At 39.9% G+C, this 27697-nt stretch overlaps 1 protein-coding gene across 1 annotated transcript in view; it reads right to left on the bottom strand.

Annotated features, from left to right (window-relative positions):
• The window catches only part of LOC308242007 (transmembrane protease serine 11E-like), a gene marked incomplete at both ends in the record, with an annotated part of 106256 nt that overhangs the window by 17788 nt on the left and 60771 nt on the right, over positions 1–27697 (bottom strand). The window contains 5 exons of the mRNA XM_080655778.1: positions 4285–4323; positions 6620–6783; positions 10132–10199; positions 11995–12116; positions 16288–16412. Of these exons, the coding sequence (XP_080511904.1) occupies positions 4285–4323; positions 6620–6783; positions 10132–10199; positions 11995–12116; positions 16288–16412 (518 nt within the window). The remainder of the gene's footprint in view (positions 1–4284; positions 4324–6619; positions 6784–10131; positions 10200–11994; positions 12117–16287; positions 16413–27697) is intronic.

Here is a 27697-nt window from a genome sequence, read left to right as displayed (position 1 = left end):
AGCATCCAAATTAGAAAAAAAGAAGTAAAGCTGTCCTTATTTGCAGATGACATGATATTGTACATAAAAAACCCGAAAGACTCCATCAAAAAAATAACAGACTTAATAAATGAATTCGGCAATGTAGCAGGATACAAAATTAATGCCAAGAAATCTATGGCATTTCTATACACCAATAGTGAAGTTACAGAAAGAGAGACTAAAAAAGCAATCCCATTTACCATCGCACCAAAAAAATTAAGTTACTTAGGAATAAACTTAACCAAGGAGGTAAAAGACCTTTACGCAAAAAACTACAGGACACTGAAAAAAGAGATAGAGGAAGATGTAAACAGATGGAAGAACATACCATGTTCATGGATTGGTAGAATCAACATCATTAAAATGTCCATACTACCCAAAGCAGTCTATAGATTCAATGCACTCCCCATTAAAACACCAACAGCATATTTCACAGACTTAGAAAGAACTCTCCAAAAATTCATCTGGAATAAAAAAAGACCCCAAATAGCCACAGCAATCCTGAGAAAGAAGAATAAAGTAGGAGGGATCTCAATACCAGATTTCAAGCTGTATTACAAAGCCACTGTCCTCAAAACAGCCTGGTACTGGCACAAGAACAGACATATAGATCAATGGAATAGAATAGAGAATCCAGATATTGACCCAAACCACTATGCACAATTAATATTTGACAAAGGAGGCATGAACATACAATGGAGTCAAGACAGTCTCTTCAATAAATGGTGTTGGGAAAATTGGACAGATACATGCAAAAAAATGAAACTAGATCACCAATTTAAACCATACACAAAAATAAACTAAAAATGGATATAGGACTTAAATATAAGACGGGAAACCATAAAAATACTAGAGGAATCCACAGGCAGCAAAATCTCAGACATATGCTGAAGGAACTTCTTCACTGATACTGCCCCTAGGGCAATGGAAGCCAAAGAGAAAATAAACAAATGGGACTACATAAAAATAAAAAGCTTTTGCGCAGCAAAAGAAACCATCAACAAAACAACAAGAAACCCCACTGTATGGGAGAACATATTTGCAAATTTATCACTGATAAAGGTTTAATCTCCAACATCTACAGGCAGCTTATACAATTTAATAACATGAAGATAAATGATCCAATTAAAAAAATGGGCAACGGACCTAAATAGAATCTTTTCGAAAGAAGACAGAAGGAAGGCAAAGAGACACATGAAAACATGCTCAAAGTCACTAATTATCCGAGAGATGCAAATCAAAACGACAATGCGATACCATCTCACACCTGTCAGAATGGATATTATCAACAAATCAACAAACGACAAGTGTTGGCGATGATGCAGAGAAAAAGGAACCCTCCTGCACTGCTGGTGGGAATGCAGACTGGTGCAGCCACTGTGGAGAACAGTATGGAGTTTCCTCAAAAAACTGAAAATAGAACTCCCATTTAACCCAGTAATCCCACTCCTAGGAATATATCCTAAGAAACTAGAAACACCAATCAGAAAGGATATATGCACCCCTATGTTCATAGCAGCACAATTTACAATAGCTAAGATTTAGAAACAGCCTAGGTGCCTGTCAGCAGATGACTGGATCAGAAAACTATGTTACATCTACACAATGGAATACTATGCTGCCATAAAAAAGAAGGAATTATTACCATTTGTAGGCACCTGGATGAAATTAGAGAACATTATGCTGAGTGAAATAAGCCAGTCAATGAAAGAAAAATACCACCTGATCTCACTCATTTGTGGATAATAAAAAACATTATAAACTGATGAACAAAAAGATAGATACAGAGGCAGTAAAGCATCAAACAGACTGTCAAATTACAGTGGGAAGGTTAGCAAGAGGTGGGGGAAATAAGAGATCAACCAACGGATGCAAAACATTGGGGGGCGAGGGCATGTATGGGAGTGGGGGGGGGGGCAATGGTAAGATATGTACACATATAATACCTTAATAAAAAAAATTAAAAAAATAAAAATAAAAACATTAATCACTTTAAAAAAATAATTATGTGTTCATGCACTGTACATATAGTCCCATTAGAGTATGGGCTTCTTTAGGCAGGGATATTATTTCATCTTTTATATCCCTATTGCCTACCACAGCACTAGCATATAGTAGGTTCCTAATAAATATTGGTGACAAGAATATACTTTATTTAGGTAATGAGATTATCCTTTGGTCTCATGCCTAATTAAATTTATGTATCAACCAATATTCTGAGCTGGTGAGTAGCATATTTCCTTCCATCTTTTAAGATAAATATATTCTGTACTAATTCTGTAACTATCTAATGTACTCTCTAAATCCTGGTGCAATACTCTGCTATGAGGGAAGGAAATTCTAGGTCTAAAGTCAGGTAAAATACAGGTAAAAAATGTTATCGAGGCCTTAGTAATGTCATCAATATACACTCCAGCCCTATGATTGCCTGTGATTTCCACAATATGGGATTAATCAAGAAGATTTTATTTGCCCTAGCCAGTTTGGCTTGGAGGATAGAGCATCAGCCTGCAGACTGAAGGATCCCAGGTTTGATTCTGGTCAAGGGCACATGCCCAGGTTTCAGGCTCGATCCCTTGTAGGGGCTTCCCGGAGACAGCGATCAATGATTCTCTCTCATCATTGATGTTTCTATCTTTCTTTCCCTCTCCCTTCATCTCTGAATCAATAAAAATATCTAATAAAAGAGTAATATGCAAATTGACTGTACCTCTGCTACACCCACAATCCATGCCCACAAGCTACGCCCACCAACCAATCAGGAGCGAATATGCAAATAAATCCAACCAAGATGCTGTGGCCACAGAGAGCAGGAGGGAGGCTTGGGTTTCCCCGGCAATGGAGGAAGCCAAGCTTTCCGCACACCCTGGCCTGCCTTGGCCTCTGCTTAAGGCTACAAAGTTTCAATTATAGAAGTTAAATAAATCCCAACAGAAATGGCTGCCACCACGGACGGAGCAGAAGGCTTGGCTCCACTCCAGGCTACAAAGTTTCAATTGTAGAAGATAAATAAATTCCAGATACCAGGGCCTCCGCTTGTGTCACTGGGGTGCGTGGCCGGCCTGCAAACCACCACAGGCCCCTCGCCCAGGCCGCCCCACACCCCAAGGGAACCCCTACCCTGATCTGGGACATCCTTCAGGGCATACCAGCTGGCCCCCACCCGTGCACCGGACCTCTATCCTATCTAATAAAAGAGTAATATGCAGATTGGCCATCACTCCAACACACAAGATGGTTGTCCCCATGTGGACACAAGATGGCTACCACAAGATGGCCAGCAGGGGAGGGCAGTTGGAAGGGACCAGGCCCACAAGGGAGGGCAGTTGTGGGTGATCAGGCCAGCAGGAGAGGGCAGTTAGGAGGGACCAGGCCTGCAAGGGAGGGCAGTTGGGGGTGATCAAGCCTGTAGGGGAGGGCAGTTAGGGGTGACCAGGCTGGCAGAAGAGGGAAGTTGGGGATGACTGGGCCTGCAGGGAAGGGCAGTTGGGGGGGACCCAGGCCTGCAGGGGAGAGAAGTTGGGGGGTACCAGGCCTTCAGGGGAGGGCAGTTAGGGGTAAACAAGCTGGCAGGGGAGCAGTTAGGCATCAATCAGGCTGGCAGGGGAGTGGTTAGGGGGTGACCAGGCTGGCAGGCAGAAGCGGTTAGGGGCAATCAGGAAGGCAGGCAGGTGAGCAGTTGGGAGCCAGCAGTCCTGGATTGTGAGAGGGATGTCCGGTGGGATCGGGCCTAAACGGGCAGTCGGACATCCCTCGAGGGGTCCCAGATTGGAGAGGGTGCAGGCTGGGCTGAGGGACACCCCCCCCCCCACCACGCACGAATTTTGTGCATCGGGTCTCTAGTATTTTAAATAAAGAAGAAGATTTTATCTTGTGTAGAATAACAAGTTTCTTCCTCTAGCTGAAAAATACCAACATTCAGATTACTTTTCTATAATCTTCAAAAAACTTTTGTGAAAGTATATTATAGTTATCTTCAATCAGAACATTAAGAAGTATTTTTGCCTCTTATTTAACAACTGCATGATTCACTTCCAATACACATATGCCATGAATACCCATACATACACTCCAAAATTCCCCCAATTGTGTTGTTCTTTAGTAATAAAATGTGCCTCAGAGGTAAGCTAAAGCACCATGAGCTGTACACAGAACACTCAAACTTTATTCTGACCCTTAACACCAAACAAAGTAAGCCTAAATAATCTAGTGTTAACATTTTACATTCAAGTCATGTAATTTTAATAAATATATTAAACTTACAATTGTTTAGAAAGTTGTCCGTTTCTGTCTTGTTGATTTCTGAAATACACAGAAATGGTGAACAGGGTCAGCTCATCAGAATTGCATAATGCCTCTGAATACTTCAAATACTAAAGGCTGGTTTAATTCTATTTTAAGATAATATATCTCTAGGTTGTAAAGAAAGCAACATAGTTATTTTATCATAGACACTAGAGGCCCAGTGCATGAAATGCATACATGGGAGAGTGGGGTCCCTCAGCCCAGTCTACACCCTCTCCAATTCAGGACCCTCGGGGGATGTCCAATTGCCGGTTTGCAGGGATTGGGCTTAAACTGGCAGTCAGACATCACTCTTGCAATCTGGGATAGCTGTCTCCTAACCACTCACCTGCCTGCCTGCCTGATTGCCCCTAACCACTCTGCCTGCCTGCCTGATCACCCCTAACCCCTCTGTTTGCCTGTCTGATCAACCCTAATCTCTCTACCTGCCAGCCTGATCACCCCTAACTGCCCTCCCCTGCTGACCTGCTTCTCTCTAACCACTATCCCCTGCTGGCCTGATTGCCCCTAACCACCTCTGCCTCGGCCCTGTCACTGTGGCTTTGTCTGAAAGGACGTCCAGAAGCACATCCAAAAGCCATCTGGTCTATCCAGTCTAGTTAGCATATTACCCCTTTATTAGTATAGATAGTATGTTCACTGCCTTGGGGAAAAGAGAGATCTGAACAGTGTTTCTTAAACTTTAGTAAGAATAAGAGTAACATAGGGAGCACCTTCATAATATAAATACGTTTCTCTTTCCAGTAATTCTGATTCAGTGATTTTGTGTTGAAGCCCAGGAACATGAGTTTTATATCAGGAAATAAGATGCATGTGGACCATAATCTCTTTGAGGGAAATAATGGTCTGAACCACAGTTTTGATTGACCAAATGCAATGGTATTATTTTTATTGACCACTATTTCAGATTATTCTACTAAAGTCATAGGCATAGTCCCATTTGTATAACAACCATGTGGCATCTCCATAAATTAGTTCTCACTCCCATTTAAAACCAATGTTATCTCTTTATAAATGTTCCTTCTGCCCAAGTTTTAGCAAAACGATTGCCTTCACATTGTCATTTGACTCTAACCAATGGCTCCTTAGCTCATTGACTTCTCAACCATTAGACAGAGGGCAGTGATAGTCCCCAGAGGCCAGGTTTTCTGTTTGAACCAGAGGGTGCTAAAAGGGAGGCAATGACATTCTAGTAGACATGAGCAACCAACGTACTCAAACATATTCTTTCTTGCTCTCATTATTCTTGGTATTAGTCAAGTTTCTGCTTGAAATAATGGCATAGGACCTTTTGGTCCATCCTTGCTTAAGCTAAAGGTAGAAAAAGTTCTTAAAATGTGCATGTGTCAATAAGGGAAATAAGAAAGCTCATGCTAGCCTTGTGTAAAGTTTTCATTGACCTGGTAAAAACTGAAATATATGTATGTATGAGCTATGAAATACAGTTGTATAATTTTTGTGATTCCATGTAGAAATTAAATGCTCTTATATTTGCATTTTAAATTGACATTTTACAGAATGAAGGTGAACAGTAAAACTCATGATAGTAATTTTAATTTTTTTACTTTGAATAACATTAAGAAATAAAAATACCATGGCAAAGCAAGTGACACCATGAAAGAAAAAAATGACTTATATTTTATTACCTTTAACAGCCCTTTTTAAAATTGCTTTTTGAAGAGTGCAACTTTCTCTTTTCCACTGGGACCCACAAATTATGCAGTAGCCTTAATTAGTGAAGCCTCCTTTCTAAGCAAGTAAGGTAGCTGACCACCAGGTTAAGCCTCTAGTGAAGTCTACCAGCTTTTATATTAGCACTTTGTACTTGTCCCCTATAGTCTCATTTCTTATACTGCCAATTCCCATATTGTACTACTAGCCACATGTGCCTAGTGAGCTCTTGAAATGTGGCTTGTCTAAATTGAAATGTACTATGTATATGAAATATACACTAGATTTCAAAGCCTTAGTACTTTATACTCATAAATAATTTGTACATTGACTGTTGAAATAATACTATTTTAGATATATTAGGTTAAATATACAAATATTTAAATGAATTTCACAATTACTTAATGACAAACTTGCATGCAAGCTATAAGTTTTGGGTGGTATAAAAAATTAAAATACTTTATTAGAACCAATTTGGTCCCAAAGAAATGTTCTACTAGTGGCAAGACTCTATAATTAAAGGACATCCAAAATAATTTTTAAAAATCATTGCCCAAGACCAAACTTAACATGGAGATATTTTATGTAAGAGAATTAAACTAAGTAAGAAAAATAAACTTACTTTTTATTTCAACTGATTCAGGATCTAATTTAGGGGGTCCTACAGCATCATACAGTTTTTCATGTAGAACACGTTGAATAATTTTATTTATGGTTTCAGGATCCTCAGTAGAGCGAAATCTAAAAATCAGCAGCATGTGAGCCAACACTCCATTTTCCTCTTTACTGTGGATGAAAAAGAAAAGAAAATGTGGTTTTAAAAAATATAGTTTAGAATAAAATTTACAGTAATATCACATACTGGAGACCCAGTGCACGAAATTTGTACACTGGTTGGGTCCCTAGTGGCTGTCAGCTGCCGGCTGCCAGCTAGTTACTCAGTATCTTTCCCTGGCCGCCTGCCACTGCCCCCTGGTGGAACTCCTGGACAATTCCCAATTGAGGGGACAATTTGCATTCTACACTTTTATTATATAGAACTAGAGGCCCGGTGCATGAAAATTCATGAACTGGGGAGGGGGTGTCCCTCAGCCCAGCCTGCCCCCTCTCACAGTCCAGGAGCCCTCAAGGGATGTCCTTCTGATGGCTTAGGCCTGCTCCCCGTGGGAAGTGGGCCTAAGCCTCAGTCTGGCCTCCCTCTGCAGGAGGTGACCGGGCTGATCAGGGGAAGGTGCTGCCCCCATCACCCCACTGCTGCTGCCACTGCCAGCCACCAAGGTGTTTTCATCAACACGGACTCCAGTCCTTTCACCACGAAAAAATGAAAACTTTCTTGAGGCATTTTCAAGATGTCTCTTTCATAGGATATGACCTTTCTTTCTTTCTTTCTTTCTTTCTTTCTTTCTTTCTTTCTTTCTTTCTTTCTTTCTTTCTTCCTTTCTTTCTTCCTTTCTTTCTTCCTTTCTTTCTTTCTCCTCACCTGAGGGTATTTCTCCATTGATTTTTAGAGAGCATGGAAAGGAGAGGGAAAGACAGAGAGAAACATAAATGTGAGAGGGACACTTCAATTGTTTGCCTCCTGCATGAGCCCTGACTTGGGCCCCAGTCAGGGAGGAGCCTGCAACCTAGGTACATGCCCTTGACCAGAATCGAACCCATACCCTGCAGTCCGCAGGCTGAGGCTCTATCCACTGAGCCAAACCGGCTAGGGCAGGATATGACATTTCTTAGCCCCTCCAGCAGCAGCCTTTGTTTTTCCCTCCAGGAGTGAGGTGGAAAAACCCTAGATCACCTTCTTGAATTCTTATTACCCAAGTTACCAAGAACACTGCGAGTGGCATACCAGGAGCTTAGCCAATGAGTGGTCAGAAAAGGTGTTTCCTCTGCAGCTCATGCACAGAGGCAGGACTGCTGGCATGCCACGGCTGGCAGGCCCTCCTCTCTCCGGGCCTCCTCACAGCCACAGTGGCTGGCAGGTCCTCTTCTCTCCAGGCCTGTGCCATCCGTGGCTTGCCTCACCACACACACAGTCCCCTACTGCCCACCTGTGTGCACAGCCTCCTCCTGAGCAGATGTGACATTACGGCATCCCAGACAATTTACATATTACCTCTTTATATATATATAGATATTTTTCTTTATCATTCTTTTGAAATACAAAAACAAATCCATACATATAATTTTAAAAGATCTAGTTTATTTTCTTCTATAAGTCTATTGGTTACCACATAGAGAACTCCCAACTCAGCCTCTCTGATAGTAATAAGCTAGTATGTTCATGGTTTCTATTACAACCAAAGGACCCAGTTAAGTACATGGTTATTGATATAAAAAGACACTTCTCTTGTCAACCATTCAAAATTATCAAATATAGCCCCACCGGCATGGCTCAGTTGTTGAACATTGACCTATGAACCAGGAGGTCACAGTTTGATTCCCAGTCAGGGCTCATGCATACCTGCATTGCTACTGGATCTCTAGTGGGGAGAGGGAGGGAATGGGCAGGAGGCAGCCAATCAATGATTCCCTCTCATCATTGATGTTTCTATCTCTCTCTCCCTTGCCCTTCATCTCTGAAATCAATCAAAAAGTATTTTTTAATTATCCTATATAATAAAGAGGTAATATGCAAATTGACCCTCATGCCCTCGCACAAGATGGCCACCCCCATGTGGTCAACAATGGCCACCACAAAATGGCCAGCAGGGGAGGGTAACTGGGGGTGACCAGACAAGCAGAGGAGGGCAGTTGGGGGCAACCAGGCCAGCAGGGGAGAGCAGTTGAGGGTGACCAGGCTGGCAGAAGAGGGCAGTTAGGGGGGGACCAGGCCTGCAGGGGAGGGCAGTTGGGGATTACCGGGCCGGCAGGGGAGCAGTTAGGCATCAACCAGGCTGGCAGGGGAGTGGTTAGGGGGTGATAAGGCTGGCAGGCAGGCAAGTGATTGGGAGCCAGCAGTCCCAGATTGTGAGAGGGTGCAGGCTGGGCTGAGGGACACAGTCCCCCAGTGCACAAATTTCATGCACTAGGCCTCTAGTCAAACATAATGTTTACTGAATATGAAATTGACTCTGGCTCTAGCTTTCAGGCTTAATTCCCAGTGTCTTAAAACCAAAAATTTTTCCTAAGCAGCCTTCAGGATCTCCTAAGTAACTCCCAAATCCTAAGAATCTTAGAAAGCTTGGCCAAACTATGTTGACTTTATGTGATTATGTTTTCAAGGTAGAGTATCAATTAACCTTTGTTATCTGAATGTGTTACTGAATTGGATTCAGCCTTGACTACTCTCTCATTCTGTCAGCTGCTCCACCCCATCCTTTTCACATATGATCAATTCCCACAGACTCTTACTCTTACCTCTGTATGGCATTAACTCTTACATAAACTGTAAACAGAAATATAGTCGGGGGCAATGATAAGATATGTACACATATAATACCTTAATAAAAATTTGAAAAAAAAAAAAAAAAAAAAAAACAGAAATATAAATTAGAATCTTATTTTTTGAGGCCAGTTTTTTTTATTATAAGTTTTATTATCTACTCTCTCTGATGCAGTATTTCTACTTTTAGAAATTTAATCTCAAATACCCTCTTGTGTGTACAAGGAGATAAGTATGCATATGTTCATCATAACCTTTTTTAAAATCCAAAAATATGTAACAACCCAAGTGTCCATCAAAAGGGCATTGGCTAAGTTGACCTTAACACATACTTGTAGTGAAATACTATACAGCCAACTAAAAAATGAAATAGATGTACATTCAGTCATTGAAAATATGTGCAAAATAGATGGCTAAGAAGATGAGTTCTTTCTGGAAGTGGGATTATTGGAGAGGGAGCTTTCAGGTTCTATTTATGTAATACTGTGTTGTTGAACTTTATATCTTTTTGTATTGCTTTTGTAATCTGAAGAAACAAATAGAGCTTTAAAGAGATTATTGTTATGTATCTCATTGCCTTTCAGCAACCCTGTACATCAATTATTTCTTCTTGAGTCTCTTAAAATATTCTTATACTGCCTGGCTTGTGAAATTGAATTACATCATATTATAACACTTTAAACAGCTTTTAAAAACTGATTACATCAACAGCTTTAGCTTTAAATTGTATTCAGAAGTAATTTAGATCTACATACCTGAATCTGATAATGTGAGACATGACGAATTCTCCCCTCAATGAAGATTTATAAAATGCATTTTTCACCTGTTCCAAAAAATATTCAAATTATGCCAGCAACAATTCCCTGAAATTCTGCAAACTAATTTAAAGTTTACATTTTTTTCAATTAAAAACAAAACAAACCACAATGACCAACATATCATCATGTTTCAAACTTGAGTACTCATTTTCAGTATTCTACTCAGTGATTTCCACTGAACCCCGCCTTGGGACTTATAGGAGCTGGGAAACCATAATAGAGGGGCCTGGAGTGACATCAGTTGTACTACACTCAAAAAGAGATAAAAGAGGATAAACAGACTGTTTTTGAAAAGTAATGGTAAATATTCACATCTAAGATATAGACAAAAGTATACAAGGGAAATGAATTAATTCTGCCAACTAGTAATTGGGTTAGAGATACGAGTGCATGAGTGTCACATGGTTTCCAAACCTAGTGAAAAACTTATCCTATATAATAAAAGGCTAATATGCAAATTGACTGAATGGCAGAATGACCAGTTGCTATGATGCACACTGATCACCAGGGGGGCAGACACTCAATGCAGGAGTTGCCCCCTGGTGGTCAGTGTGCTCCCATAGGCTGGTGAGCACAGTGGTGGTGGCGGGAGCCTCTCCCACCTCTGCAACATCGCTAAGGACCTCTTGGGGAATGTCCACCAAGGAGTCCCGGACTGCAAGAGGGCACAGGCCTGGCTGAGAGACGCCCCCCCCCCCCCCCCCACTTAGTATACAATGTCTTGCACCAGGCCTCTAGTATATATGACATATATATATATATATATATATATATATATATATATATATATACACACACACACACACACACACATACATTTATATACATATATATGTATATATATTGCTTTAAAGAGGAGCTTATTCAGATATGTCCCTGACTTGGTGTTTACAAATACAAATACAACCAAGATTTGACCTCCTCCTCAGCAAGGTATACGAATCCTCAGGCTTCTAGTCTACCAGCAGTTTCCAGGCGACTCACTGCCATTCTGTTTTTACTCAGGGTGTTGTAACTGAAAGATGATTTGGAAATGATCTAGTCTTAATGCCCAATGCCCTAATATCCACATAAAAAAAATTGTCCAGAATGATAAGTGATGCTCCAGAAAACACATTCCTAGCTAGTACATGGTACTGAAAATAGATGTCCCAACTCCTAGCTTAGGGGGCTTTCTATCACATCATACCACTAATTACCTCACAAAATATCAGGAAACATCTAAATTATTCTCTAAGTATTCTGACAATAAGAAGTCACCACCCAGGCCCTTGGTCTTTTGGCCAATACTACTTATTTTTCTACTTTTTAAAATATTTAATTCATCCCTCAGGATACCTTCATGATAGAATGAGTACCCATGGATTTCTTATGCACTTATTACCAAAAACTGGTCCAAGATTAGATTTTTAAATACTAAAATATTAATCAAGTACGTGTTTCAATAGTTTTAATCTGGTGGTCTTTTGCTCAGGGTTTCTTTAAGAAGTCTAGGATACATCCACCCTCACATTCCCAGAATTTCTGGATTTTGCTGATTAAGCATGTAGTCCTAGCTAAGGAAGGATGAGTAGGAGAAACATAAAGGAATAACTAAGGTCATTTGGTTCAGCTCTGCACATCATACTCTCTGAAGTCATGAATTGTTATTTTGTTTTATATCCCTTAGGCAGGGGGCTCTTCTTATTTTGCAAAGATATGCAAGATCAGTGGAATAGATGTTTTAGAAGCTAAGGTACTAAAAATTATTGTAAAAAAAAAAAGTGATGGCCCTGGAAATGGAGGGGAAAAAATGCTTACCATTGACTCAATTCTCTGGCTCATTTCTGTGAAATTTTTAGAAGCCTCTCTTTCAAAATCATCATATAGTTTGTCAGTTGTAAATGACAATGTAGTATAGTAATTGTCGGTCTTCCTTTGATCTACAAGAAAAGCGATAAAAACCCATCATAATTTTTATCAGATGTGTCTAAAGCATTATCATTTTCCCATGCAGTGGTTGCTGGAAAGGCTGAGACTGGAAAGAATGTTTGTACCCATGTCATCATCTCCATCATCCTGCCCTGAGCTTCATGATTATATCAGAAGAAAAGACAACAACATTAATCATCATGAGATTTAGAGTGTAAAGGCCATAAGAAATGCTTGGTGTTCCTATGGGTTAATTAGTCATGTGTTATCCATTCCTGGAGAAGCAACAGGAGGTAGCAAGTCACGCCATCTGAGCATACACACAGGGATGGATTCAGAAGCTTCTCAAGAGTAAATGCATTTTTTTATTCCAAAAGTAGGTTTCTTCCATAGTTCTGGCCTTAGGACTCTAGTGTAAGAATATTTATTTTGACTAAGGAATAAGATGAGCATAGGGTTTAAAGTGCTAGGAGTTTAGTATATAGTTTAAGAAGCTAGAGCTGCCACCTGGCATGCACTTTCAGGAACACTACTTGTTTCACCTGGCTCCCTTCTCACTCTATTTATTTTCTCCTGACAGCCACAGGGATTGGAGCTTGTCTGCTTCCTTAGCCATTGTCTCCATTTTCTGCATCTAGTTTAAGCAGCCATGATTGGGGCCTGCTGAAGATTCATTCAGCAAAGCTTTTCATCTACCCCACTATACACAAAGCAGGCACATAGCCCTCAGAAAACTCATTAAACTAGTATTAATGCCAACTACGTTTTCTGTGAGGGACTCTGTGCTGAGCATTGTAAATACAATGGTGATCAACACTATTGTGTGTGGTTATCACGGGAAAATGGAGCATGTTTCACCCAATCACAAGCTCTCTGCTCTTCTCTGTTGCTTCTTATTTGTTCCCTTTGCAGTTAAACCCCAAGGAAAATAAAACTAACATTGGACACCTGTGTCCCAGACATACTCACATGTCTTGTTTAATTTATACTAACCCTCATGGGAAGGCAGTATTATCCACATTTATCAGACACAGGATATAGCTTCAAAAATGTAAATAAATTGCCTAAACCCAACATGAGTAGCCAGAAAAAAAAACAGAACTGGGCTTCAACCCAAGGTCCAACTCCCAAAGCACAAATTTTCTTTACATACTGCTTCTTGGGGTGGAAGCAAACAAACACACCCACTCACTATTATATGCAACTTAGGCAAAATAACTCCTGGTAAATTTCAGTAGAACGTCATGGCCACCAATCAGACTCTAACAAGGTCTGGAGTGACGACACATGAAGGAGAGGGAAGTCAGGCTGGAGAGACTGAAAGGTCAAGGTCTGCTGAGCATTAGCCACCTAAGTGAGGAACTGGAGAGTTTTTACCTTCCTCCCCACTTCCTCACCTCCCTCCTCTGAATGGCCAGTGCAAGCTGAAATGCAGGCAGAGCCCTGGCAATATACACAATTTTAAGTAAGGTTTTTAATCTATTGAAATATTGACTGATAGTTTCCCTTAGGTCTAAATTTGGGCCCAAGACTCTGCATTTCTTCTAACAAGGTCATCTGCCAAGCACTAGGCTGATGCTGCTGGCACCCAACCACATGTTGAATAGTAAGGTTCTACAGAGGAAAATAACAGACTCTTCTATATCCTTAGACCTGTTTGGGTGTTGCTTATTTAATCATTGGATTGAATCATTTAAAATTGCTCTTTGTGTAGGTCAAAAATGGTCAAATATCGGCAATTTCATATACTTCAACCAAATAAACAACTTATCTGTAGTCAATGTTTTACTTTGCTCAAATGACACAAACAGATCACTAAGTGTTAAGACATATTCCCAGTTGTCAAAATTATATGGCATGTGTAGTTGTTGAAGAATATCATTGGGAATGTTAACAGAAAAGTAAGAAAAATAAGGAGGAACGTAGTTTTCTAACAGGTTTGTGATTCTATAACCTACAATGATGTTACTCATAATAGATTCACCTTCTGTCACTCAAATCACAGAGGGGACAGGAATGCAGCTTCAAAGGCCCGTGGACACACACTGCACACACAAATCTACGCTGTCCTGGGCTTTATGCCAAAACAATGTTTCTTCAAGTCTGATCACTTGCATCGGTATCTATCTGTTTCTGTAATAGATTTGTTTGGTTTAGCTGGGTTATCTAGGTGTACCATCTCCAAGTGCACGTGTGCTATATCCACTCACAGAGGGCAGGTCGCAATTATGACAGTAACACACATCACAACAATCGTTTATTCAGGTGTGCTGTGTGGGCAATAGAAACTGTGTTCCATATTACTCAACTGTTCATCCAAACAATAGGATCCAGGAACAGGTTACTGGAAAAATCTTGCCAGGTTCTCACTGTATGCATATGAATAAGATTTTAAGCCTCTATAAACACTTGGCTGGGGAAGAAGCAAAAGAGAAAAGTAAGAAACATTTTCTCTCACTCAAGCATGGAGACCCCTAGTATTACTAGGAATTCCTTATGAAGTCACACAAGTCAAAATATGCCCCTAGAAAATATCATAGGTATGACTCACTTGTTGTTTTTCATTCCGTATTTAATAGACATTAATTAAGTTTCTAATATGTGCAAGAATCCTCTTAATTCCTGGAAAATACAAAAATGAATAAAACGTAGTCCTAGGCATCCATGGAGAAGAGTGATGATGCTTACAACATCATGGGACTCAATCTATACTAATAAAAGGGCAGCATGCTAATTAGACTGGGTCGACTGGACATCTTCCAGTCATCTTGCCTTCCCTCCGGACAAAGCCACAGTGGTGGGGGCTGAGGCAAAGGCGGTTAGGGGCAATCAGGCCGGCAGGGGAGCAAGCAGTTAGGGGAGAGATCAGGCCGGCACAGGGGAGCAAGCAGTTAGGGGCACAATCAGGCCAGCAGTGGAGGGCAGTTAGGCAGTGATCAGGCAGGCAGGCAGGCGAGCAGTTAGGAGCCAGCGGTCCCGGATTATGAGAAGGATGTCCCGTATTGGAAAGGGTGCAGGCCGGGCTGAGAAACGTCCCCTCCTGTGCACAAATTTCATGCACCAAGCCTCTAGTATATTCATAACAGAATTATAGGATTGTAAAGTTATTTTAGCTACTATTTTTTTATTAAAAACATGCTCCAGAAAAATTTCAAAATGCAGATACTTCAAATTCAAAGACTTGCATGTGGGCAAATTCTACCAAAAATAATCTTTACAATACTTTTTTTTCCCTTTAAACTGCTCATTAATGATCCATCTTGCTTGGATAATTAAGACTGGACTGTGTCTGCTAGCAGAAAATCATCAAATTATAGACCACCATTTCTCTTTATAAGAAAGAAACTTCTGCAAATTCCCAATTAAATTAGAATCAAGTTACTAGCCTCTTTAGTTACAGGGTCTTGAACATCAAAGCATTATCTAGTCAGTAAGAGAGATATTAAACCAATAGGTCATAGTGGAGACAACTAATTAAAACCTGAGGCAAAGTAGAAGGAAACTTCAGAAGGGTTGTCATGCCCTCAAAAAAACAGTTCTGGAGTACCCTGGGGATCTTTCCAATAGCACAGCAGTGTTCACGTTTCATCTAGCAGTGAGGTACCCAATTACCACAGAGTGAATCTCCTTGTAATTAGCCTTCTCAGCAGATCCTGTTCTCTTTACTCACTTATAATACATCCCAAGATGATATTTAAAATAACAAGAATAAGCATTTCTTCAATAATATATTACTCTGAGCCTTTTTCTAACTTACCAGCACAGAATGGAGCCTACTTATTCTTTGTAATCCCTGATTATGTGATTAATTTATTGGGCTGCCAGGATTTCAATGAGTTATAATTATTTTAAATCAAGGTGATTGCCCTGTAACCTCAACAACTCAAGCCACTGGACTCTAGCTATCCTATGATCTTCCCCTAATTAAGACTTGATTATTAATGAGTATAAAAACTAGCATGCTATTCACATTAGGAAGCATTGCTTCATTAAAGATAGAAGAAAGAATCTCCTCGGCTTGTGAGGATTAAAGATGAAACAAGGCAGGTAAAGAGTTCTTCGTACCAGCTATGCAAATGAATTGTAGTAATGAATGAATAAGCCTGTGGCTAGCCAAAACAGGAATGTACAGGAGGAAATATTTGGGGTAAATCACATGATGCCAGGGCAGCCCATACTTACTGTATCTCACATAATGAACAATGAGTCCAATGCACACTGCCAGAACAATCAGGGATAAAAAGGTGATGAGGCCAATAACCCATGGCTTCACACATGCTCTCTTCGAGGCCCTGGTCACAGAAGATCTGAGAAAACAAGCAAATGGGTGGATTATATCACAGTGCACACTGAACCCACTTCTTGGGTAAAACAGATATTTCTGGGGAATTCAGGACACTCAAACAGATGATAGAATACTGTTTTTTTTTTTGTTTTTTTTTTTTTTGCATTTTATTTATTTATTTATTTATTTATTTTTTAAATCTTTATTCAGATTATTACAATTATTTCTCCTTTTTCCCCCCATAGCTCCCCTCCACCCCTATCCCACCCCACCTTCTGCCCTTACCTCCCCCCCACTGTCCTCATCCATAGGTGTATGATTTTTGTCCATTCTCTTCATGAACCCCCCCATACCCCTTTCCCCCTGAGAATTATCAGCCCACTCCCTTTCTATGCCCCTGATTCTATTATATTCACCAGATTATTCTGCTCCTCAGGTTTTTAATTCACTTGATTTTTAGGTTGGCTTGTTGATAGATATGTATTTGTTGTTCATAATTTTTTCTCTTTACTTTTTTCTTCTTCCTCTTCTTTAAGAATACCTTTCAGCATTTCATATAGTACTGGTTTGGTGGTGATGAACTCCTTCAGCTTTTTCTTATCTGTGAAGCTCTTTATCTGCCCTTCAATTCTGAATGATAGCTTTGCTGGGTAGAGTAATCTTGGTTGTAGGTTCTTGCTATTCATCACATTGAAAATTTCTTGCCACTCCCGTCTGGCCTGCATAGTTTCTGTTGAGAAGTCAGCTGACAGTCGTATGGGTGCTCCCTTGTACGTAATTAACTGTTTTTCTCTTGCTGCTTTTAATATTCTCTCTTTGTCTTTTGCTCTTGGCATTTTAATTATGATGTGTCTTGGTGTGGTCCTCTTTGGATTCCTTTTGTTTGGGGTTCTGTGGGCTTCCTGGACTTGTAAGTCTATTTCTTTCACCAGGTGGGGGAAGTTTTCGGTCATTATTTCTTCAAATAGGTTTTCAGTATCTTGCTCTCTCTCTTCTTCTGGCACCCCCATAATTCTGATGTTGGTACGCTTGAAGTTGTCCCAGAGTCTTCTTACATTATCTTCAACTTTTTGGATTTTTTTTTTTGCTTTTGCTTTTTCGGTTGAGTGTTTTTTGCTTCTTTGTATTTCAATTCTTTGACTTGATTCTTGTGTTCCTCTATTCTGTTTCTGGGTCTCTGTATAATATTTTTTATTTCAGTCAGTGTATGTTTAATTTCTAGTTGGTCCTTTTTCATATCTTCGAGGGTCTCGTTATATTTATCGGCCTTTTCTAGGATATTCTTAAAAAGTCTTATAACGGTGGTTTTGAATTCTATATCCAGTCGTTTGTTTTCCTCCATTTCTTTCGTTTGTGATCTGATTCTTTGACCCCGCATTTTCACTGGATCCCTGAGTTGGTAAGGTAGATATTTGTGCTAGGTTTCCAATATGGCCCAGTGGGTCTGCTTCCCCAGTTAACCTGAGGTGGACACTCTTGGTGCACCCCTTTGTGGACTGTGTGTACAGCCTTGTTGTAATTAAGTCTTTATTGTTGTTGGTATCACTGGGAAGAATTGACCTCCGGGCCAGTTGGCTGTAAGGATCAGCTGTGTCTATGCTGGGAGAAGCCCGGTGCTGGAGACAGCCTTATAGGATTAGACTTGCCAAATTGCAATAGCCTCTGTGCTCAGCTTGGATGGGGTGGAGTCTCAGTCTTGGCTTCCTGTCAGCCCCGCCCCTGCGCGCATGTGCTCTTTCAGTCCTCCGCCTTCCCCAGCTCGAGTCTCCGCCTGAGAGTCCAGACTCCCCCCACAAGAGCGTGGGTCCCCAGGGGCTCGCCTGGAACTGGGGTTCACTGCAGTCAGAACTGGGGCTCGGTGCAGTCAGAATCCTCTGACTCCCCTCCACTAGGGAAAGCCTGTGGCAACCCCCGCAGCCTTTGTGCGCACCGGCGCGGCGCGTGTGCGCACTTTCAGTCCTCCGCCTTCCCCGGCTCCTGAGTCTCCGCCCGAGAGTCCAGACTCCCCCTACAAGAGCGTGGGTCCCCAGGGGCTCGCCTGGAACCGGGGTTCACTGCAGTCAGAACTGGGGCTCAGTCAGGATCCTCTGACTCCCTTTCACTAGGGAAAGCCTATGGCTACCTCCGCAGCCTTTGTGCGCACTGGCCCGTGTGCGCCTTCAGACTTCTGCCTTTCCCAGCTCGCGGTCCGAGGCTTCCTTCCCCCTTCCGCCAGAGGAAGTCAGCCAAGCTCTCAGCCGCCCTTCCTCTCTGCGCGCACAAAGCCCCTTTGCCGTACCTCCAATTCTCTGTGAGCTTTTCTCCTTCCTTCTAGTTGTAGAATTTTCACTCAGCCTGCTTTCCTGTGGTTCTGGATGGTGTCCGTTCTGTCTTTTAGTTGTAGTTTTGAAATTGTTGTGCGAGGCAGCAGTTTAGGTGTTTACCTATGCCGCCATCTTGGTTTCTCCCGATAGAATACTGTTTTGTTTAGAACACACCCTGGGTCCTAGGCTGATAAGCCAGTCTGGCTCTGGTTGCCTGACTTTTGGCAAGTAATTTGACTTCTCTGTGCCTCAGTTTTCTTGTCCATAAAGCAAGGATGACAATGATAAACCTATCTCATAGAATTGTTGTAGGGATTAAATAAATTACTGTATGTAAAATGCCTACAACAGTGCCTAACATGTAGAAAGTGCAATGTAAATGTTTGCCATGATTTATTGTGCTGTCTGTGTGCAGGACACTGAGTTAGCACTGTAGGAGCTATGGAAATGTTTAAAGCCTGTTTATACCCCTCTAGAATCTTAAACTGCCCAAGAAATGTGTTGCAGCTTTAATCATACCAGGCTCCAGATAGAGTTTCTAATTCAATCTCTTTCTGTTTTTCTGACCTATATCCAAACAAGATTTAAGGATATACATAAAAGATAACCAGAGGTCTGTTCTAAAAAAGCTAAATGTTTGAGCTAATAGTTACCTCTAAACTTCAGTGATGCTGCAGGGAATCCCTTGTTCATGAGACTCCCTCAGCCTCTCCCATTTGTTCTGCCTTCAGAATCATGTTACTGAAAAATGTCTGTCAACCTTCTTTGTGTTTGATTAGTAGAGTTGCTGTTTCCTTGTGTAACAATAGTTACTAAGCAAACTCAAAAACTAGAGAAAATGAAATAATATGTCAGTTGGCTAAAGAGTTTGAATATGATGCTATTTTAAATTTATTGAGGTATTAGGTATTTGTCATGCTGGTAGAATCAATGGCATGTATTCATACCTCCAGAGCACTGTCTGGTACATGAAGACTAGGGATATGTATAGCGTTGTTTTGAAGGGGGACCAGGGACTGAATCAAAATAAAGAGAATTCCAAGTCCAGCTCTTTCCTTACCAGCTTGAACAAATCATTAAACTCTGAGCATCGTTTCTCTGACAATAGGGACAGAAGAATACCCATACTTTCAAAAGCATGAGGTTGACTGCGGAACCCAGAATGAAATCATGAATTTGAGAAGTTCTTGGAAACTGCAAAGCATTTTTCAATATCTATAATAATTAAAGCATAATGTGCTAGTTAGACCAGGCAGCTGAACAACCTTCCAGACATCCTTCTGGATGAAGCCTGGACTGCAAGGGCCAAGGCAAGCCGCCACGGCTGCAAGGGCCGAGCCCTTTGCACAAATTTCATGCATCGGGCCTCTAGTATATACTTTTATATTATATATATATTGCTTGCAGAAACCAAGGGGACTCTATTTCCACATGATATATGGCCAAGAAGTGATTTCATTTTGATCCCTGCCATACCATCATCACATCCTGTTTCTGCCTCCATGTCCTGTTCTGTGTGAACATTGTTGCAGAAGTCAATAAAGTCACCATTGCTACATGACTCTGCCTCTGCTGAAGGCCTGGGGTGTGGTGCAAGGCCCCTGGGACTCTACTTGGTCCTGTGACTTTCCCATGAGACTGTAGTCAAGGAAACTTCATCTTCCTCTACCCTATCTCTTCCATCACTAGATCTCCCTTGAGTGGGATTCTGAACACCTGCTTCTAGAATGGCAATTATTGAAATATAAAAAGACTTCTCCGCAGGAGGTTATTTTTTATGTGCAAATGTGCCTAAGGAGCCTACAAACTGACTACTGATCCTGCATCTGTGAATGCTTGCTATTCGTCTGTTGCAGAAGAAAGGAGATGCATATAGCAGACGTAAGCAAAATGTGGGGGATGGGAGGAGGGGACAGCCATGGGAGGGAAGGCTTCTCTACTAATAGGAAAACATGCCAGATAAAGAATATGAATTTATAATAGAAGGAAACATGATAAAACTATAAAAGTACATGATCACTATATAGAATTGTGAAATATGACAGAAGTTCTATTCTATGATAACTTTTTATCAAGACAGAAAAGTAAAATAATGCAGTCATTAGACTGATAGGGTAGAGCTACATCTATTAACATGCAAAAGGTCAATGATATATTTTAATGAAAAAAATGTTGCAGGAGAATATGCATTCTGTGTCTAGTTTCTGTAAATAAAACCATATATGTGTGTGCATTGTAAAATATATAGAAAGAGACAAAAATTATAAACAGTAAGAAGTGGAATAACAGAAATAAGAAACCTTTAACTTTAATGTGCTTTTTTGTGTTGTGGTGGATTTTTTCTAACAAGAAATATTATAGCTTTTGAATTAAATAAAAGAGAGAGGGGGGTTGAATTTCAAAAGATAATGAGAATGATTATGTGCCTTTTCATGGAATTTCTGTCACTATTGTGCCCAAAGTTACCAGGGTGTCCTCCTTTCCTGACCCCCACCTTTTACAGCTATTTCAGTGATGGTCTTTGGTGACTTTGAATGAGATAAGAGAGGTAGCATAGGACAAAGAAAAAAAAAGAAACCATCAAAAACACTTTGAATAAACAAGAGAGTATATTGCTGAGCACCACCACCAATTTATTTATTGTACATTCTTGTACCAGCAGATTCAATTCTCTCTTATTTCCTCCACATGAAAAACAGGAATAATAATCCCAAGCCCCTGAATTATGTAGAGATGAAAAATGATAAAATATTGTATTATTTTGAGCTCCCAAGTAGAAAATTATTGTACAAATACCAAGGGCTGTTATTATTATCATTATTTTAATTATTAATAATAATGGTAATAACCACATTACTGAGATGTTTGTCATTTGAAACATTAACTCTTCCCTTCCCGGTCTGAATGGCATTGCTTTTCAAACTGATTCACCCTGTTTCTTAATTACTTTTTTGTTGCTCTCTCAGCAGGTGATTTAATACTGAATTGCTCCAAATTAGATGTGGTAGAAGTGTGCTAAAAAATCATTAAAATGGAGGAATAAAACCATTTTATATATCAACAGAAACATGTAATTAACCCCCCTCTGCACATAAGCCCTTGTCCAATCATCACTGTGGCCTGTTGAAACTTATCTGAAGTTCCTCCCATAAAATTACCTTCAGATAGACTAGTTGCATTATAATAGCTTCAGCGGCATCAAATTTCTTTCTTTCTATTATTTTTCTTTTCCATTTGGGGACATGTGTGATTAGATAAAGAATATAGCAGGTGAATAAAACAGTTAAAATATGGGTAGATTTTTATAAGCCCAAAATTGCCAAAAGACAAGTTATATGTCCAGAGTTGCATTATCATTGTCACTTTTTAATGAGTATTATAAAAGAAAAGCAGCCCAGCTGGTGTGGCTCAGTGGTTGAGCATCAACCCAGGAATCAGGAGGTCATGGTTCAAGTCCCAGGCAGGGCACATGCCCCAGTTAGAGGTTTGACCGCCCCCCCCCCCCCCCGTAGGGGATATGCAGGAAACAGCCAACCATGATTCTTTCTCATCATTGATGTTTCTATCTCTCTCTCCCTCTCCCTTCCTCTTACTGAAATCAATCAATACTTACTTTAAAAAATAAAGAGAAATGCAAAACAACTACAACAAAAACAAGGGGGGAAAAGGTACTAACAAATAAACTTTATGGTAAGCACTAGGGAATGAGAAGACAAAACTCACAGTGCTTCAAAGGAAAGTTCACCAGAAAACCCCTACACAACACCACCACCAAGGACTGATTGATGAGGATCTTCAACTCTTTGCTCATTATCTATAACTAGAGGCCCAGTGCATGAATTCATGCATAGGTGGGGTCCAGCCAGCCTGCCCTGATCAGATGGATCGGGCTGTGCCTGCGGTGGGGGAGGGAGGGAGGACACAGGAGGTTGGCCAGCCAGCCCTGCCCCCAATAGGAGAATGGGGTGATCAAGGGTGGGGCCAGCTGGGGGGAGGGGCCATGGCAGTTGCCAGCCAGCCTGCCCCCCTGGTCAAAATCCCCGTCGAACTCCCAGTTGAGGGGACAGTTTGCATATTAGCCTTTTATTATATAGGATGGTAAACAGCATGGATGTTCTTAGTTCACCTATTTCACCAGGTCAGTCCAGCTGAGCTATTTTGAATGAACATGTGCACAATATCTATAAAGCTGGTGGTACCAAAGCATTGTTAGCAACCACTTAACCCAGAGGTCAGCAAACTTTTCTGTGAATGTCCAAATAGTAACTAAGGCTTTCTGGGCCACACAATCTCTGTTGCAGCTATTCAACTCTGCCTTTGTAGTGCAAAAGCAGGCAAAGACAACACATAAACAAATGAGCATGTCTGTTTTCCAATAAAACTTTATTTCTGCACACTGAAATTTAAATTTCACAAACCTTTGCTTGCCATGAAATATTTTTCTTCTTTTGATTTGTTTTCAACCATTTAAAAGTGTAAAGGTCATTCTTAACTCAAGCACTGTATAAAAGCAGGTGGTAAGGCAAATTTGGCCTTTGGGCCATAATTTACTGATGGTTGATTTAAGCAAGAGCCAGCAAGTCAATGCTAATTGCATTGGGAAGCTATAATGGTCTTTTCTTTTTCTAGTCTCACTTTCATAGCAAAGCTAATGTAGTTTATCACTAAACCCATTGTCGCTGAACTTGTTCTGACAATTCTCACCAAAACTTGTCCTATAGCTTGACAACAGATTCCTCTCCAGTCTACCAGTCTCCATATCATTCTCCATACAGTAAGCTGTCTTTCTGGAAGGGATATGCTAATGGTGGAGACAGCTTGAAACCCAAGTCGGCCTCAGTTAACCTAATATTTCTGCTCTGTCCCAAGAGCTTTCAAGCTCTCTGCCTTTGCTCCTGCTGCTCCTATGTGGAGTAACTTAGAGTCTTTTTTAATATGCATATGTATAATTTATGTAAAACAAGTTACCAAGGTGGCCCATTCACACCTGAGTTCCTCCCCTTAGCTCTCGCTTCCCCAGGATGGCCCATTTGATCAGTGCACCAATACTGGAAAGGGCTGGGGGCTATCCGGTTGTTTATGTGTGTATGTGTAATAGAAAGAACTTTTTGAAAGTTAATTTTATTTTCATCTAGTAATATATGCATATTGTCTAAAAAATGAAATGCGACTACTTGCCACTTAAGTCTTTAGCAATTGTTTTTTATTTACCTCTGAGTTTCTGAAAAATGTTCTCACATAGAGTCTATTCTTTGCTTGTATCATAAAAGCCTGTGGGTATTTAAGAGCTGATTCAAAAAATCTATTCACTTCAGTTAAGTCTAGTCATCCCCATCTCTGAATATCACAGCTAAGTATGCATTTTGAGCTCTTTGAGGATAGGGATCCTTACTTATTTCTATATTCTCTGAACACATGCTCAAGGAATGTTCCCAGAGGGAATTGAAGCTGACTAAACAAATTAAATCAACCATTTGTCAGTATCACATATGGGTTTTGAACTCTCTTAAAGCACTCTGGTCTGCCATAGTCTTGGAAAAGAACTTGGAATATGACCCACAAAGAAAGATAGGTCAGATATTGTAAAGAATAATTGCTATTTAAGTAAGCCTGATTTCCATAAGACATTTTATATAATAATGAAGCTTTGGTTAATATTTCTATTTCACCTGTGTTTAGAATACATGATTTTCCAAATTGATTTGATCTACCTACTATAAAGTACTATCATAGTACAAAACGTGACAAATGCAAATAAAAGGACATTAATTTCAGGAGACACATATTATTTGGGATCACTGAATGTCTGTATGTTATAATATCTAGACAAAAGCATAATGAAAGATACCACAATAAAGTAACAATATAGTCCCGTATGATATTGCTAATTCCCTACGTCAGTGCTTAAGATTTAAAATATAATTTTTTTTTAATTTTAAGTGTGACTGCAGCTTATTTCTTTAGCTCATAGGATTGTGCCTCCTTGTCCTATCCACACAAATCCTTCAGATGGTTTTTCTTACCAGAGGCATTGGGGAGATCTGCCATCTTTTTTATAATTTCTACAATACAACTATAAAAATATCCAGGATAAAGCTAAAAATTTGGCCCTAGCTGGTTTGACTCAATAAATAAAGTGTTGGCCCTCAAACTGAAAGGTCCTGGGTTCAATTCCAGTCAAAGACACATAGCTAGGTTGCAGGCTCAATTCCTAGCCCTGGTCGAGGCGCACGCTGGAAGCAACCAATCAATGTGTTTCTCACACATCAATGGTTCTCTCTCTCTCTCTTTCCCACTCCTCTCCCTTGCATTCTCTCTAAAAATCAATGGAAAAATATTCTCAGGTGAGGATTCACCAAAAAAAGACAAACTAAAAGTTTGTATACATGTGCCTGGATTATATGTTTTCACTGACTTTTTAAAACAATACAAACAAATTACTCCTTAATAAAATTGCAAAAACATATTCTGCCCTGTCTACAGTTACACTAACACCTCAATAAAGTGTCTAATAGTATCAACCTGGTCCTTGGACTAAATTTTGTGTGCACTCCCTACAATAATAACTATGAATAGTTCTCAGAGAGAAGTTATAATTATAACAAGGTGGTAGTCTAATTACTAGACAACTGTTTCCATTTTATTTTTTACAGCACCAGTGTAATGGTGGGAAGCTCATTGTTTTTATTATGAATGTTTTTACTTATATTCAACCTTGTTCTACACTGGATTAAAGTAGCTTATAAGGAGATTTTATATATATTCTATATAAAATATGGTATTAAGTTAAGTTTAGAGATGTAAGGATAAAGCAAAACGTAAGTGAAAAGATAAAATGGGAATAGAATTAAAACTGTATTTCATAATTCCCATGTAGACATTTCCTTAAGTCAAGCCACAACATTTATAGCTCTCTGGACAAAAAAAACAAACCACCAAACTTTGGTCAGGTGCAGTCTTCATGGCACCCATAAGATAAAAACTGATCAGTTGCTCAGAAGCAATGCAATTCCTTCAGTTCCTCATTAAAAGAATCTATATAATAAAAGCCTAAGCGACCGTTATGGCAGAATGACCAGAACGACCGGTCGCTATGATGTGCACTGACCACCAGAGGGCAGACACTCAATGCAGAAGCTGCCCCCTGGTGGTCAGTGTGCTCGTACAGGGGGAGCACCGCTCAGCCAGAAGCCGGGCTTACGGCTAGCGAGTGCAGCGGTGGTGGCGGGAGCCTCTCCCGCCTCCATAGCAGTGCTAAGGAACAGCAAGCAGGCGTGCGGTAAGGAGAAAGAACTGCGAGAGGGCTCCTGGAGTGCGAGAGGGCACAGGCTGGGCTGAAGGCACACCCTCCCCCAACCAGAGCACAAATTTTGTGCACCGGGCATCTAGTACTATATAATGTAATGAACTACATTCTCTAAGTTATTCTTAGCACAGAAACAAAAATTTGTTTTATAATGCTCTTAGAATGTCCCTCAATTCTAACAAATAGCATCAATTACTATTCAGTAAAAGCAATATGATATGGGGCAAAGCAGTGTGAAATCATTCAGATACCAAGTTCTATATTTTTTGTCTGACAACAGTTCCCTAATCATTATTGAAATGGCTCCTTATGGCATTTTCACAAAGTATCTAAAGATGATTGAAATCATAGACATTAAAACAGTGTTGCTTATTACAGTAGTAAGTTTTTAATAAACATAGTATTGCTTTGTACAGTAGGAAGTTTATAATAAATATTGTGAATGACAGAAAACCCTACCTCTCATTAAACTTTAACTTGGGCAAATCCCATAGCTTAACCATGCCTATATTTAACCAGCCATAAAACTGCAGTGATAATCTTTCCTCCCACCTACTTTAACAGGAAGTTGTGAAGATAGCACCTGATATCGTCAGACTTTGTTTTATATAAGCATTAGTGGCAACTCAACAGTAAGGAATGTCTCTGATCTCCACTGTGTTATCATCAAGGTCTATTAAGTTCCTAACCAGAGGTGGTACAGCATAAGAAATTTAAGTTGACACTCTAACCTCTAGAAATTTACAATCATAGATAGATGGGACGCAAAAAATTTTAAAAATATTAAGTAATTAGTTATTCATTTATAAACTTATAAATTAAGCTATTTAATCCTTAACTCCACTAATAGATTTGTTTTCTTTTCCTCAAACTCTTTCCAGTTCAAGATAGTAAGTTGGCATGATCTGAGTAAATACTGTTTAAAAGCAGCAGTTTCCCACAGAAATGTTGACAAGGAGTGCCATCATAAGAATTATACACACTTAAAAATATGGAATAAAAATAAGAATTATTGGGGAGTGTGTGAGTATGCCATGGCAAGTCTGTCACAAGAAAAATTATTGAGAAACCTGAGCTACAGACACTTGAGGCTGCTAATATATAACACAGACTTTCATTCATTAACTTTTTGCATTGTTAGATGGCTTTCTACCAAGTTTTTCTTGTGACTTTGTCTTGATACCTCCTGTAAGAGTTGGCATGATATAGTGGAAATAACTCTGAACGGGAAGGCTAATTACCTGTGTCTTAGTCCTAAGGGTTCATTTAAAGATTAAGTTCTTTCATCTAAATCCTAAGTTTCTCAGGTGAGAAATCTATCATATTCAACATCATAAATTCCAGCATCTCCTAACCCCCAACTTGTATGATGTTGAATGTGCTTTCATAGTCTTCATTTTTAAAAAATATAATGGGAATTTTAATTGATCTAGGTGCTCTCTAATTTTTACCAAAGCTAGTGTTTCATGCCTAATAACCTAGAAAAACTTAATATTTATATAATTAAAATTCATCATTTATTAAACAATAAGCTTTAATATAAATTTCAAATGCATTATTTTTTTATTAGCTATATGCCAGATAATTTGGAATGCTCAAAATAAGAGATTGCAAGTCATTTGAAATAATCCAAGAATCATACATGTGAGGAAAACATAAAAGTTCTTTATTACTTGAATCCTAAACTAGTTTTAAAAA

The sequence above is a fragment of the Plecotus auritus genome (genome assembly GCF_963455305.1).
Source record: "Plecotus auritus genome assembly, chromosome: 1".
Lineage (NCBI taxonomy): Eukaryota > Metazoa > Chordata > Mammalia > Chiroptera > Vespertilionidae > Plecotus > Plecotus auritus.
Note: the sequence above shows the minus strand (reverse complement) of the source record. Positions and strands in the feature narration are given on the sequence as shown.